General features: G+C 38.4%; 1 protein-coding gene across 2 annotated transcripts in view; it reads left to right on the plus strand.

Moving 5' to 3' along the window:
* Positions 1-17,228, plus strand: part of kcnh1a (potassium voltage-gated channel, subfamily H (eag-related), member 1a) — a 243,938-nt gene that overhangs the window by 141,406 nt on the left and 85,304 nt on the right. For both annotated transcript variants that reach the window (XM_048535533.2, XM_048535532.2), the window contains one exon: positions 8,469-8,665. In XM_048535533.2, the coding sequence (XP_048391490.1) occupies positions 8,469-8,665 (197 nt within the window). The remainder of the gene's footprint in view (positions 1-8,468; positions 8,666-17,228) is intronic.

Here is a 17,228-nt window from a genome sequence, read left to right on the forward strand (position 1 = left end):
CAGCCTTAAAATTAGAGGGGGTAAATTTAAAACTGAAATGAGATGACATTTCTTCAGCCAGAGAGTGGTGGGCTTGTGGAATTCATTGCCACAAGGTGCAGTGGAGGCTGGGACATTGGATGCCTTCCAAGGCAGAGATCGACAAATTCTTGATCTCAGAAGGAATCGAGGGCTACGGGGAGAGTGCAGGGAAGTGGAGTTGAAATGCCAATCAGCCATGATTTAAATGGCAGAGTGGACTTGATGGGCCGAATGGCCTTACTTCCACACCTATGTCTTATGGTCTATAAAGTAATAAATAGGATTCACTTAATCTTATGATTAGGAATAATACATCTTAATTATAAATATATTATTATCTTTGTGAAGAAATTGAATATTCCAGGTGAAACTAAATTAAATGTCTATTTAATTTTGCGCTCCATTCAAAATGTGTCCTATCCAACATTCATCATTTTAGGTAATTGAATAATATAAATCTAGTTTATGTAGATAATTCAGGCATACAGAACAATTTAAGAAATCATTGCAGTACAACAGCAAACTCTTTATAAATTCCATACTTTGGTTATTAATACTTTCAATCGTTACTGCATTTAAGAACTTTTGAATACATTTCAGTCGGCAGAGCATGTAGCTAACACCACTGCTAGATGGAGCAAGATGCAAACGTGCGTAAAATTGGAATGTTGTTTTAAAAATTGTAATGACTGTTCATTCCTGATAAAGATCCATAGAGAAAACTCTATCCTGTGTTATCCATGGTGACTGTTTTTGACAACGTTGCATTCCACCAAGTATGAAAGCATTGGTATCCAAAATGCAGCTCCATTGAATAGCAGAACAGAAATCTGTAGTTTTATAGGAAACTGATTAAAATGGGTTAAGGTGAGATTTGTGGCAGAGTTAGGGGTGAAGTTCATCTTGACATCAGTAATATCTTGTTGTATTGTCCAACTGATCTGTTCAGAGATATTATTACGCACCTTTGGAGCAGGTGAGACTTCACTCAGTCCTCCTGGTCCAGAGGGAGGGACATTACCATTACCAAGACCCCTGTGTTGCAGTCTTTGTACTCTTCATAACAGCATGGCGAATTTCTCACTGGGCAATGGTGAATTGCCAGTTAAGTGGGATTATTGATTGTTAAATGCCTTGTTGACAGTCCAACTCACTCCATCACCTTTCAGGTTTCTATCTTACTAAACTCACCAAACAAGCTACGTATTGAGAAATCTCAGCGCAGAAATCAGAAAGGGTTGAGAAATCCCTGGTGCTGGAAATTTCTCAAAAAATGACTCAATGCAAATAAATTCAGTCAAAAAGAAAATGTTCAGGCAAATGAAAAAAAGAAAAAAGTTGACCATATGTTCATCTCCCTCAAGAATGCATTGTGAGATACTACTACAGTTTTTCATCCAAAATGTCTGTTGAAACACTGCCTGTTCCTGTCACTGTTTGGAGCTGCATTGTAGGTGCACGTGTGCAGCTCCAAATGGATTATGACGGCCGTATTTAACGATAATGCCCTATTGTTATGTTGGGAACAGTTTAAAAAGAAGACACATTGAAAATACGTTGGCTGTAGAATGCTTTGGTTATTCCCAAGGATATGGAAAGTTGTACATAAATACATGTTTGTTTTTCATGTATGCAATTATGTGTAGTGTAGTGTTGAAATGGAATTGAATTTATTTTTATCTGTAATTGAATGTCTCAAATGGATTAAAATGTTGTATGGAGAGCATGTTAATTCTAGTTTAATACGATAAATTAAGGCAGAATAATCAGTGATTATTCTGCCTACTGTTTAGAGAGAACACAATGATCTCTGAGAGCAACTCAATCACCAGTAGAGCTGGATTGAATTTCTAATTAGACATTAAAATTTCAAGATATCTGCAATTATATGATAGAAGCGATCAAAGCATTTTATGGATCATAGTATTGTTCTTTCTGAATGCATTACATTAACTTCAGAACTTGATTTGGGGTTGCTATAGAAAGACAGAGGGCTGAATCTTATGTTTTTTTGGCTAAGCCTGAATTGTGTCAAAGTTTTTGAATTTTCCACCACCAGGCCTAGTGAGGTTTCTCACTGTGTCTGATCAACTCACCGCATTAACTCCCTACCACACCCCTCTGATGTCCCTCATATCTGATTCCTTGCCTTACAATGTGCCATTGCCAGAACAACTCACTGCTCAGTAGGTATCTTAGAATTCATTGGGCATCCCTGCTGTACCATTTTTAAAAGGCCGTGGCACACCGTAGACATTATACACTGTCAGCCTAAAACTGTCGACGTAGTTCCTGACATTTGTCCTGGATGTGGCAGACAAGGGAAAATTGGCACCCATTTTGTGGACAGGGGCTTGGTTGTCCTACTGGACAGGGTGATGCAGACTTGGGACATCCTGTTCACCCAAGGTGAGCAGAGAAGGTCATGACACCACACCATACCAGCCTGGTGTGAGGTTGCCACCTGGTTGAAGCAGTCTCTATCATCTGAAAGACTGCCCAGCACTGCAGGAAGAAGTTTAATGTCCGTCTTCACTCAGGCAGGGTAAGTGCCACCACCATTTTCCCATACCTCACACTCGCTCTTATCTCTGCCACTGTATCCAGCTCCCACCATGGCTCATTCTCTGGCACTCTCGCTGTTCTCTCCAACATCTTTCCTCCCTCACTCTCACCCACCTGAAACCCCTGACAACACTGACCATGCATGCCCGCTGGACTTAGCTTTTGGTCAGCAGGTCCTGGAATGTTAACTGACTGAGGACAGCTGACAAGTATGAAAAGCTTCCTTTCTTTGTGTCCGTTTTAAGCAACAAGGCAAAACAGAAATAATATGAGCTTGGTATCTCTTGCTGAGGGGGCAAAGTGCTTAAAGGCAATGCAAACAATGCTTGGCAGAGCTGTTATGACCATCCAGGTAAGTTCAGAGTGAGTGTGTGATATGACAGTGAGTGAAGAGCCTGGTACAGTTGATGAGCTAGCTGTATGCCCCTGAGTGCACAGAATCCTTGCTACAGCATTACAAAGAAAGTTCCTTGTTCACTCTGAGGTGCGGCATTGAATTGCAGAAGTGCCCTTTAAGTGAATCGGCGATGTGTTTTGAGGGTTCTCAGAGGCAGGCCCATGGTGGATGCCAATGTCCATGGATGAGGAGTGCATATGCTAGTGCCCAAGGAGTGTGCACTGAGATTTTGGTGCCCTTTATCCAACGCAGGGATTGTTGGGAGCAAGTGAGGTTTCCATGTCAAGATTTCTTGATATCTAGCGTGGGGTTTGGTGAGTTTGATAAGATAGAAAGCTGAATTTTAATGAGATGCATTGGGTCATCAATAGGCATTTAACAAACTATGTTCCTTCTTAATTGGCAACTTACTGTTACCTAGTGAGAAACTCACCTCACTGCTCTAAAAACCATAAAGGATGCAATGAGCTGCTCTTTACATCAAGATCAGTCTCACCAGACTTCTCATCCAATTCTCCCACCAATTTTACCATCACCCATATGGCTCAGATTCCAACAGGATTCTGGCAAAATACTTAGCACAGACACAGCTTTTTGGAAAGAATGAAAAAGTCTGAACACTTTCTGTTTAACTGAAACAAGCTACAATTTCCCCAAGATGTTGTTGATAGTACATGCTGGTAAGGAATTTCAGTTACTTAATTTCAAGTTTCCAGTAACCCTGAATATTTTATAAAATTGAACAAAAAAAATTGTCACTATCTGTTAAAGTATTAGTTACCATATTTTGCTTCACAGAATGCACACAAATTGTCAAAAGGTCAGTTAACATTTGAAAAGTGAGAGGTCTTTATGCTGCTTGTGACTTTTGAATAGCATAAACAAATGCATTGTTTACTCTTTTAAGATGCATGATATTTGTACTCTAAAATGAGCATAATTATCACCTGACTACATAAATAAATTACTCTATAAGATTAAAAAATGTAGCAGTAGCCTGCGAAGACCAGTGCAAGTCTCCTAACTGTCATGTTCTAAATCTCATAAGGTAATATTTGTGGGACAATCACAAGATTTCATAGCCTCTTTAGACCCAGTGACGAAAACTTTAAAAAAATTCCTATACTGCACATTTTCATTGTGGTGTAGCATTTGCAAGATAATGAGCAATTTCAAAAAAAAGCAAAACAGCTTTAAGATTTCACAATGACAGTCTTATCGAAATTTTTAATGAACCATTAAACCAAGATGCTGCCTGATGTCTCAGTTGGCTGGAAAAGATTCAATTTTTAGTTGAAGTGTGGTGGAGTTATTTGGTGTCGGGGAAGGTATTTATTCTTCAGTCGATATCAGTGAAACAAATTATCTGGTCATTGTCACATTCCCGTTTCCTGGGCGCCTCTGTGAATAACGGTGGTACATTCCCAACAACAAAACCATACTCTTCAAAACTACATAAAGTGCTTTGTCTGAGATCACAGAAGGCATGCTACATGTTTTCTACATGCTTACCTTTTCCAGGATGTTTCTTTACCTAGAAGCTACATTTTACATTCGCTCTGCATTTAAAAGAAATGCCATTTAGCTCCAGACTTAGTGCAGGATAGATCTTTTGAGCCTCCTCTGCCATTCATTAACACCACGGGTGATTGATTTGTGTTCCCAACTCCACCCTCTCTTCCACCTCCCTTCCAGTAATGCTTGACTCCCTTGTCTATTAAAACTTTCTCTTTCTCAACCTTGAACAAATGCAATGGCCCAGCCTTCACTGCTTTCTGGGAAATAGGATACCATAGATGAACAACTCTGAGAGATAAAATTCCTCAACTCTGTCTTATGAAGGAAAACTGCTTTTTCTTAAACTATGTCCCTTGATTCTAATGTCCCCTACATAAGGAGACATCCACTGGCTATACACCCTATCCGTTCTCCTCGGATTTTATGTTTCAATAAATTCATCTCTCAATTGCTAAACCCCAATTGACATAGGCCACCCCGTTCAATCTTTCTTCATAAAATAAGCCCTTCATCCCAAGAATTAATCTCGTGAGCCTTCATCCACCACATACAAGGCATATGTATCCTTCCACTTTATAGAGTACTAGATCACACAGAAGTCCTTTGTGCTCCAACCCAAAAAAAGCCAACATATAATTTGTTTTCCTAATTGCTTACTAGACTTGAGTGTTGAACTTTGTTTTTTTATACAAGGACACCCAAATTCCCCTGGTAAGGAAGTATTTTACAACAACGGTCATTTTAAACAGTTCTGTTTCCAGTCTGTGACATAACAGGCAAACTCTAGAGTTAAAACATGCTGTGAAGTAATTTGTTTAAATTATCTTAGTATTTTCCTTATGATCATTATAATTTCTCCTGTGTCAGCTTCCAAAGGACATATAATTACTTTCACTACTCTCTTCCTTTTTACACATCTGGTTGAAGTTCTTACAATCTGTTTTTATATTGATTGATGGTTTCTTCACATTATTTTTGTTTCTTTGGATTATTCTTTATTGGTTTCTAACACTTTACCAATCTTTAGGCTAACTACTCTACTGGGAAACATTTTCAAGCTCTAATGAAATGCTACTCTTATCCACTTTATTTAGCCACTGGTATATTCACTTTCCTTGTGGACTCATTTCTTTGTGGAGTGCATATTCATTGAAGGTTATGAATTATTTCCTTAAATGTGCTTAATGGCTTGTCTACTGTAATACTTTTAAAACTATTTTCTCAATCTATTTTAGCCAGCTCAATCCTCATATTGACATAATTGGTATATTTAAGCTTAAGAAACTGAAGGGGTGTAATGATACCTTGGAATTACATAGACAGACACTTTTAATAATAACACATGAATTTGGACAGCAAGTGAATGCAGACTTAAGATTTGTAATAGCTATATTACTCATGGATTATTATATGAAATATTATAGGCATATTTTTCTATCGGAAGTTTTTAAAAGTTTGGATGACACTGTAAAAATTTACATTTACCTTTGAGTGTTTTGCACAAAATAAGGAATCACTTAATGTTCACATTTGATCTCTAAACAATGACATCAGTGATTGCACAAGATGTCTTTGATAACATGCCTGTTTATATCATTTAATGTTTCCGTTGTTAGAAAGCTGAGCTGAGCAGAAACTTGGAGAAATTGGAGTAAAAATCACAATGATACCGTTAGTGTTCTTTGCCTTTTTTGGCCATTTAATACCTGCTGCATTTTTAGGTAAAATCTCAGGGTATTGTGTTTTTATTAGGACTGTGATAGATTTCAACAGTCTGTGAGTCTTCTTCGATCCTGTTAAATCCTGAATACCTCCAACCCTGCTAGACTGTAGCTTTCTGCTGTAAAGTCTATTCCTCATTCTGCTACTTTTTCTGCCTCTGCAAATCCTGACACACCTCAAAATGCTCAGCATCCTTAAATCATTTCTGTGATCTAAGATCCCTGGTTCTCAAATCTTATCACATGCTTTAAAGTCCAGAACATGTTCTCTTCAGTGTTCCCCTGGAACAAATATTTGAATCCACTGCAAGTACTATCAGACCCTTCAAAGTGACATTTCCTCATCATCATAGGGCTATCCCTAAGCTCATAAATAAGTGTCTCACCTGTACAACTTGTCACTGCATCAGTGCTTATATAATATCATAAGCAATACTTTAGGAAATAGATTAAAATGACGGTAGGTTGTACACCTGTCAGGTGACATCTGCCACACCCAGTGCTATCCTTTTGTTCGCATGTTATGCTTTTATACTTCTGTGTTTTTGGTATGTACTCTTTTAGATCAGGAAACCTTTTTGTTTGTTGAGCCGTTACATCACAGAAGACAGCTGCTGCCTGTACTTGATTTTGCAGTGGAAAACACTGGGGAGAATTTTCCTCCTCTTGGAAATGGGTTCGGATCAAGAGAACGAACCCAGAAAGTTTTGTAAGGACTGTGTTGATCAGGATTGCTAACATGTTTCTGCCCACTGTCGCATTTCCTAAGGTGGCTGTGCCCATTCTTGGCAACCTGTGTGACTGTGATGGGAAGCTTATTAAGGTTAATAACAGTTTTTGCACAGCAAGTCAGCTTTTTTGCGTAGGAGCCCCCATTACGTCAGCACCCTGTCAATCTAGAGGAGGAAGCTGCACAGTAGGAGATTGGAGCTGAAAATTTTGAAGGATTTTTAGTCTTTACAGGTGGAAAACACCAAGACTGATGTATTCCCATGTCAGAGCCTTGCCACTGAATGAGTATTTCCCCAATTCGGTTTCTTCTATTAGTGATGGGACTGATCTAGTGACAGCCTCTCCTGTCTAATAAAGAAAGCACTTGCATTGTATCGCTGCTGCTCCCATGACTTTGCTGTCCACAATGCTCCCATCTGTGGTACAGTTAAGGCTGTCAACCATTATTTATCCACCTTACCTCAATTATAAATGCTGCTGGTGTGTGTCACTTTTCTTGTTGAAGGAAACAGCCAGCCAGGAGAATGTGGCACAAAATAATTGTTTATTGCGTTACCACATCTTTCAGAAGTGCCCCAAACATGAATGTGGAGCACAAGCAGCATATTACAGAGGAAGAAAATGGCTCTTTTTTGGCTCAAGGTTTTGTAAGGCTGATAGCAATAAAAGAAGTAAAGATACTTCAGCATGTTGTTTCTAAACATATTATCATGCTGTTGGGACCAGTTTTTAAACTACAGGTTTTGGCTTTGGGCCAAGAATTCCACACGGACATTTTAAATGACGCTGATTTGTTCTGCACTTAGAATATGTAGTGATTTCATACATTTAGTACAACACAAAGGGAGGTGAGGGCCGAATGGTATGATCACTGGGCTCTTAATCCAGAGACCCAGCTAATGTTCTGTTACAGAGTCACAGAAATGTTTAATGCCTGGGGAAAGATGCTTCTTATTTACAAAAAAATTTGAAGTACGTCAGTATACATAATTATATCATAGTTTTACACATATTGCATCATGAAGTCTGATTGTTTAGCCGTCGAATACATTTAACACAATATGATTACCTGCTCAGTTTCAAAATAATTGATGTTGAAGTTGTGCAATGTGTGGTATTGCAATGTATTTTATCTTAACTGAAGTAATTTGACATAAAATAAACGGTTCTTCTAAAAAGACGAACAACAGAATTTTATACAATCATTCAGAGAAAGCAAGAACTGCAGATGCTGGAGTCAGAGAAAACACAGTGTGGAGCTGGAGGAACACAGCAGGTCAGGCTGCATCAGTGGAACATTAACTTTCCTGCTGCTCTGATGCTGCCTGGCCTGCTGTGTTCCTCCAGCTCCACACTCTGTTGTCTCTTCATATGATCATGTTAGCATTTGACATGATTTTTGACATATTATCTGTTATAGAATATCAGTGTTGAAAATAAATGAACAAACATTTCTCATAATGTAAAAATGTCACAACTCTGTAACTCAATTGTTTTTTTTAAATCTTGCCCAGGGAAAGGGGATGTCTTTGGAGATGTTTTCTGGAAGGAAAATACCCTGGCTCAGTCATGCGTCAATGTCAGAGCCCTGACTTATTGTGACCTTCACGTTATCAAAAGAGATGCCTTGCAGAAAGTACTGGAATTTTATACAGCCTTTGCAAACTCCTTTTCAAGAAATCTTATCCTAACATATAATCTTAGAAAAAGGGTAAGTCTTTTTACTTTCTCCCAAGTATTTGATTATATTCTTTCAGCAAATAAAAATTTACAGTATGTACACTTCAAGGGACCATCCATCCATCCTCATACATCCTGGTTGATGCCCTCACATCTGTGGTGCAACAGTTTTTGTTCTAATTGTTGTTAATAGCTTAACAGGTTGTGATTGTATTTTGTCAATGATTTCAACACAGAGTTCCAGTGATATTAATTTACCTGAACAGTATGCAATTTGCAAAATTCAATTCTATACCAACAAATCTATAATTTTATTGTTTTGTTGTGAGTTAAGAGAAACAATTTTTTTTTCAGTAGTACCATGTACCATATTACAATTAATGCTGTAAGTTGCTAATGTGGCTTTGATCTGGTCATAGAATCATAGAATTCCTACAATGTGGAAGCAGACCATTTGGCCCATTGAGTTTACACATGACCCTGTGAAAAGCATCCCACCCAGACCTACACTATCTCTGTAACCATGCATTTCCCATAGCTAATCTGCCTAGCCTGCACATTCCTGGACACTATGGGTAATGTAGCATGGGCAGTCCACTTCACTTACACATCCATGAACTGCGAGAGGAAATCAATGCAGACATGGGGAGAATGTGCAAACTCTATATAAACATTTGCCCAAGGCTGGAACTGAACCTGGGTCCCTGGTGCAGAGAAGTAGAAGTGCTAACTACTGAGCCACCATGCCATTCCAAAACTGGCACCCAGTTTATTTAACAAGAAAGAGTTTTTAAAAGAATATAAGCGATGTAATACCTTTTTTAAATGTAGCTGCATAATTTAAGGTGGTATCAGATGAAATTTGCGTTTGCTTTTCTTCAGTTTAATGGTTTTGAGGTGTAACATGTTGCAAACTTTCAATATTTGAATTAACTAAAATAAATACAAGAAATGTTTTGGAGCACTATTAACATCTGACAAAGGAAAAGACAGGTTAATATTTCAAGGGACAAGTCTTCCACAGATTAGGTGAGGTGGTGTAGGAAGGAAAACACTGAGTTAATGGGTCCAATGATCTGTTTCAGTTTCTCTTTAAAACAATCAGAAGCAGAAATCCAGTCATCCTTTTGATAGAGCATCTGTTTATTGCTTCTACTTTAAGGTATTATTACCCTTTTGGTGGATTATCCGCATACATCTGGATAAATATTTCACTTATGTGCTTGATATAAGCACCTAATGCAGCCATACTATGTTCCAGTGTGTGCTGAATTTAAACAGGTGTTAGCTCATTTCAAAAAAATGTTATTACTGTAGTGTTTGTGGAAGTTTAGTATTAACAGAATAAGACAATTAAAATGTGGAAGTTACGGCAAAAATTGTGCTACAAATTACATTTCAATGTAAAAGTAGAAGGCTCTGAAAATATTCTCAAGTATCATATAGCCATGTTGATTGTATTCCTCACCAAGGCTAGTCATCCCTGTGGTACCATCCTATGCATTACAGAAACACAAGCATGAAATTGCAAATATTGAAATTTTGGGGGACACTAAACAAAAAAACAAAGCAAAAGAACTGCAGATGTTGGAAATCAGAAACAAAAACAGAAATTGCTGGCAAACCGCAGCTGGTCTGGCAGCATCTCTGGAGGGAAAACAGACTTAACGTTTCAGGTCCAGTGACCCCTCCTCAGAATAGCTCTGTGAAAGGGTCACAGGAGCCAAAACATTATCCCTGATTATCTCTCCATAGCTGCTTCCAGAACTGCTGAGTTTTGCCAGCAATTTCTGTTTTTGCTTTCGTGTTTGAAATGTTGGGTTGATGTCTTAACCATGATTATGTAGCAACCTTAAAATGCCAACCTGATGTCTCATAGTTTTCAAATAAAATGTTAATTTTGAATGGAGTTTTTTTTTGAATTTAGTATTGGATTTTTTTTGTTGACAATACCAGTTTCAGTTGTTAGTACTTTTCATGTAATAGGTTATATTTCCAGAGTAACCATTATACCATCACCATTTTTTGTCAAATAACCTTCAGTTGACCGTCATAAAATGCTGTAACTGACAGATACATGTTTGTAGTGATTGTAATGAGATCATCCAGGTATAGCTCATAGAATATGAGTTCCCTGATTGGACCAGGTCAGCAGCCCCAATCAGGGAGCCCTGGCTGTCAAATATGAACAGGACTATCAGAGCTTCTGTTCACTCTGAGAGCTGGGTCTGAGGAAGCCGGATCTGTTGTCCAGTACAATATAGTAAGGGGTGACTTGATGACAGGATATTGGCCTCTGTGGTGTTGTTTCAATATTAATAAAATTGATTGGAATAAATCACATTACTCTGTTGTGATATCAGATGCAGATGAATTAGTGTAGGACAAAGACAAATCCAGATTTTTTAGAACAGCATTGACATTTTCAGTACAAACATGTGAATTAACCATTTAGCCTTTTGTTTATGATATTGATAATTGAACTATTGAACCAGTTGAGAAAATGCAAAATGTACTTTGAAGCTTCAGGCTAGGATAAGTTTCACCAAAGAAGAAATTAAGTGACAATTGATTTTTCAGTTAAACTTTAATTTCTATCAACAACTCTGTTCACCCGAACAAAAGCAGAAGTTATTAGAAAAGCTCAGCAGGTCTGGACACATCTGTGAAGAAAAAAATCAGAGTTAATGTTTCAGGTCCGGTGATCCTTCTTCAGAACTCAGTTCACCCTAAGATTACTAATAGGTCAAAAGAATTTTCCTCCATCCAGATGACTCTTTTCCCTTTATTATTGCTTAGGAACATTAGATTTAACAGAATTCTTTCTCTTCTGTTGATTGCTACTTTGTATTTTAAAATATGAACAAATGAATCAAAATGGACATTTATTGAAAAATAAACCTGGGCTTCCAATCAAAGCATGTCCTTTAAAAATTGAAATGGAGTTTGCATCACTCAACTAGGAAGACCATTGACCATAATAAAAGAGCATCTCATTTAAATATCAGCATGGCTCCAGAGGAATTGCTAAAGTGAATGGAAAAATAAATGGAAATTTTGGTATAATACAGAATGATTCGAGGTTTGGACCTAAAAATAAAGATAGAACATGACACTTTCTCACGGTGAAATGCTGGAGACATTGCCAGTCCAAAAGGAATTGTTGGGGTAGTGCACTTTAAAGTACCCAGGTCCTTAAACTGTTGTGAACAGAGAGACCTAGGGGTACAGATACATAATTCCTTGAAGGTGACATTGCAGGTGGACAGGGTGGTGAAGAACGTATTTGGCAGGCTTGCCTTCATCTGTCAGTGCCAAGTCCAGGAGTTGGGGGCACTAATGTGGTTGTACAGTACATTGGTTAGGCCACTTTTAGGATATTGTGTACAATGCAGGTCAGTCTGTCATAGGAATGATGTTGTTAAAATGGAAAGGGTGTAGAAAGCAATTAACAAGGATGTTGCCAGGACTGGAAGGTGTGACCTACATGGAGAGGCTGGACAGGCTGGGACTTCTTTCTCTGGAGAGTCGGAGAATAAGGGGTAGCCTTGTAGAGGTTTATAAAATCATGTGGGGCATGGATAAGATGACTGGCCAAAGAAAGGGGAGTGCAAATCTAGAAATCATCAGTTTAACACAAGAGGAAAAAGATTTGGAAGGGACTTGAGGGAAAGTTTTTCACACAGAGAGTGGTATGTGTATGGAATGAGCTGCCAGAGGAAGTGGTAGAGGCAGATACAGTTACAGCATTTAAAAGCTGTTTAGATGGGTACATGAATAGGAAAGGTTTAGAGGGATATGGGCAAAATGGAGATTAATGAGACTAGTTCAGTTTAGGATACCTAGTCACCATGGACGAGTTGGAATGAAGGGTCTGTTTCCATGATGTACGACACTCTGACTCTATTGCTGACCCCATGTCAGGGTGAAAATCCGGCTCCTAGTCACTAATGGTTAAATTACGGGAAGAAATTACACAAAACAGTGTTGCATTCCCTGGAATTTAGAAGATCAAGAAATTAACTAATTGAAGTTTTCAGTGCATTAAAGAGAACTGATAGAATAGATAGTGAGGAACCATCTCTGCTGGTGAAAATTAGACCCAGACTTTTGATAAACGTATTTAGGAAAAGGGGTTGTAGCAGTTTGAAGCATGTTCTAGAATAGGCAATTACTGTGAGATCAGATGTTTTTGAGGCTGAGATTGATGGATTTTTGTTAACTAAGGATCGTAAAAGATGTGGGCCAGTAACAGGTAAATAGGATCTTAGTGAATGATGGAACAACCTTGAGGGGTTAAATGTTCTACTCCTGTGACTTCTTCATTATCATATGCAAAAAGCTGGACTATTGGGGATAGTGGCTCTTAAAGAGTTCCTGTTGTCACCTTTTTTGTATTACTGTGGAGAAATTGCAGCATTCCAGCCAAAGCAACAGAGGGAAAGAACTAGTGAATAGTAAATTGAGCATAGTTGCATCACACACAGGATAGTGTAACATTCCCCTGAACTGTCCAGTATCTGAGCCTTTGCTTACCAATGCTGCGGGTCTATTCCATGAAGCACAGGTAGCAGAGTTGCTACAGTTTTAAGAATTTTATATGAACTTAATTTGTCCTGAAATGGAAAGAGAGCAAATAATTGCAAGTAGCTACAAAGCAAGCTGTGAAGACAGCAACCAACTTAAAAGCAAAGATCAGTTATGAATTACAAAAGCCCACTTGCATTATTTGTTTTAATATTTTCAATCAATCTGCTTAAAGATATTATTACATGGCTCTGGAGCAGGTGGAACTTGAACCCAGGCTTCCTGAATCAGAGATAGAGATACTAACACTGTACCACAAGAGGCCCATAACTTGTTCTCTGTGAATGTCTGAAATGTTGTTCATGTGTTCTAACTGTCTGAAGGGGATTGGCTAACGTATGCACTTTTCTCCAGGCCTTTGATGAATTTAGGACATTGCAGATCACAGCCTTTTGACCTCATGGACTAGTTGGATTACAGCATACGGTGTTTAAAGGCAGCGGCCAGGGTAGACTTTTTATAATCTCTATATCTAGCATCTTAATCTACAAGATGCATGGTTTATTGAAGCAATTATTGTATCTGTGTGCAATTGCTGGAGTTAGAAAGTAACTGTAATGAAAAGTCATTTATGAAAATGGTGAACTTTTTGTAATAGGTTGCATTTAAGGATGGCATTAGATGGAACACTACACATGTACGCACAGAATTTAGAGCATTAATTAGGATTAAGTGTGGCACGGGACAGGAGTTGAAGAATTGCACAACTTGAATTATCCCATGATCAGTCCAGTTAGAAATTGTTGAGCTGTTTATTGACCTGTTTGTCGACCTGTCTCACCTGCATGACCCACATGCTTGCTAGTGATATCGAGCAACAATCCCAGCACATAAATTTCTGTTTGAACAATCACAATGCTTAAAGCAACTTCATACTGAAATTCTACAGTTAGACTAAACTATTCATGTGCGTGTGTGTGTGTAATTGCATGTTACCTGTACTTTCTCAGACTGATCAGGCCTAGCGGAGAGTTACTCCTTTGTGAAGTTGCATCTTTGGACCATCCTCTCTCTCCAGGTTCTCCTATTCTGAATGGTCAGAAATCTTGTTTTAACCTCTCTTCCTAGTCACTGGAATTAGCACCTCTCAACTCTTGTCCTATCCTTCACAATAGGACACAATGGGTTCACCTCCTGATGGGGAGTCTCCAGCTCCAAATTTTAAAAAAAAAACAAAAGTTGCAGATGCTGGAAATCTGAAACAAAACAGAATGTGCTGGAAAACGGGACAGGAGTTGAAGAATTGCACAAATCTGGCAGCATCTGTGGAGAGAAATCAGAGTCCATGTTTTGGGGCCAGTGACTGTTCTTCAGAACTTTTCCAAATTAAGTAAGTTCTGTATGGTATTGTAACAATACAATACTCCAGAAAATGTAATATTCTATGGTTGTTTCCAGTGAACTCATTGTCTTTCAGGAATGTGATCAGCAGTCTCTCGTAATGAGATTAACTTCTTTCTGGGTATCACAATGTCCCATCAGTGAGCACTTTGTTGGTTAGCAATATTTAGTCTGCTGGCTTTGAAATTCAGACCCCACCGAAATTGGACTGCAATACAAAAACTGGGTAGATATTGCAGAATTTTTCTGAATTACTAACCAGACCCTGGCTGAAGTATTACCATTTCTGTGCACTTGCATTGTTACATGCACAACTGGCTGTCAGTGGCCATCGTTAATGGTGCCACACATTGGGAATACATTCTGTTTGTAATTTATAGTAATTAGTTTATTCTGATGTATTATATTTCTTTAAATTTAATCTGTATGTGTCATTAGAAATTCACTCATTGCATAAGATGGCAAAGCAATTCAGTACTCATCTGGAAATAATTGCCTATACGGAAGCTGTCCAGGAAGATAATTCTGAAATCATACTGATCTTGTACCTTATGTTGTCAATGGCTTTTAATGAATAAATTGTGAAAAATGTCCTCTTTCTGGCTTTCCCTAGCATTGCTTTCATAGACAACATTAGTTAAACAATTATTATTATTTATATGATAAGTGCAGAGAGGTGAAGCACTATTGCAACCAAACACATTTACATTTGAAGCATCTCCCCTTGTTATGAGTTCAGTTAGCCTGCACTCAGTTTTAAAAAAAAGTCACAATCTCCACAAGCAACAAATACCAAGGGAACCGTTTAGTTACCATCTAATAAAATGTGAGCAGTGGATGCAATCCTGAAGCTGTGATACTTTGATTGCATTTACTACTGATGTGGTTGCTACTCTATAAATCTTTCTTCTCTCCTGCAGTGCAGTGGTCTGGATTATTGAATCTTTAACAATAGCAGTTTTCATTTAAGCAAGGCCTGTGCTGCCAAAAGAATTACAGTTCTTTTTCCCCTCTCTCTGTTTCACGGAGATAATGTCTACATATTAACATTATTTGCTCCAGTTCACAGCTGCATTCTGTCCTTGTAATAGCCTTGCCATGTTCAATGCAGCAGGCCAATTTCCCTCCTCTAAGATACTCCAACTGCTTTGGGTTAAGAACTGGCTGAAAGCTCCAAGGAAAGTTTTGATCTCTCATTAAATTAATATAGTAGCTGCAGCCAGGAGTGGCATTGGGAGGATTACGAAGAGGCTTTGCTGCAACAATTTTGCAACCATACTTCTCAGGGAACAAACCCCCAATGTTTTGAAAACCTGCTGATTTATACTTAGGAGGATTAAAAATACATCATTTTGAATTGAATGTGTAGTTCATGTCCTGAACTAACTCAGCATGCGTGCCTGCAGAGACTCATTAACTGTCTGTTAATAGCGTGAAAAAGTAGCTTCACCCAACATTATAGCTTTTAGTAGTTCTTCCCTGCTGAAACTTCATGGCAAAGTTGTTTGTGCCATTGCCCACAACTCTACCAATTTTTCATCATTCTCATGTAAAGGGCTGGATTTTCTGTTTGTTCATTTTAACATTTAAGGTTATACAATAGCAAAAAAGGCACAATTTCCAAATCAACTGTTGGAGTTTTCATTGGGTTGTGACTTTATATTATTGACAATATGATAACAGTGAGGGGCTGAATGGGGCACAAGTGGAAACTGAGTCACTGTTGTTGCCCACTGGTCCCGACCCTGCAAGTTCTGAGTCTGGCACTAACTGGCTTCTGTGGCCCGACTCAGCTCTGCTGCAGCAGCCATTCAAATGGACAGGAATGGAATCTGATTGTGTGCAATGTGTATGTCTGCCTACAACCTACATCCAATTAGTATAGTAATCGTAGAGATCATGATTACTGTTTGAGATAATTAGCTATCTTCCTAATGACTGAATCAAGCTTTCTCCCGTGCCTGATTTATGCTGCATTACATAATGGTTTTATTTTTATCAGGATACAATGATAGCTTTTAAAGGCTGAGAGAAGTCCATCGGGAATATTTCTTTTATTCAAAGCTCCCTGTTAATGGCTTTATTGGGGGAAAAAAAAACAAAAAACATATTCCTTAACATTTAAACAAAAGATCAAGAGGATGATGATGTGAGTGCCACTGCTATTCAGGTGCTCCTCACAGCTGTGTATGAAAGAGCCAATGTTGCATGAGATCTGCTCATTGAATGACTGCTAGCTGCCTGCTGTGCACCAGGTGCCCTCTTGACACGGAGAAGGTAGATACTGAGCATAAGGAAAAAGATTGCAGGCAGGGCACAGGGTAACAACAATATTGGACAAAATGATGGAAAGGCCTCGTTTATCAGTTGATCACCTGTGGGTGAGGACAGTGACTCAGCTTTTGTTCGCACTTCATTCAGTCCCTCACTCTTACCATATTGTCAGTAATATAGAGTTGTCACAACCAATGAAAACATTTGATTTGGAAATTGGGCTATATTTTTTCCTATTCAATAATCTAGGTGTTAAAACGAATACAAAAACAGAGAATTCTGCCCTTCACATGATGAGAAATTAGTATTTAAAGGAGTTGCAGCGCTGAAGATCTACTGCAGCCATTCCTTTCAGGTAGTGGGGTTGGCATTAATGTGAATGGCATTTGGAG

The sequence above is a fragment of the Stegostoma tigrinum genome, chromosome 9 (genome assembly GCF_030684315.1).
Source record: "Stegostoma tigrinum isolate sSteTig4 chromosome 9, sSteTig4.hap1, whole genome shotgun sequence".
In the NCBI taxonomy this organism is placed as follows: domain Eukaryota; kingdom Metazoa; phylum Chordata; class Chondrichthyes; order Orectolobiformes; family Stegostomatidae; genus Stegostoma; species Stegostoma tigrinum.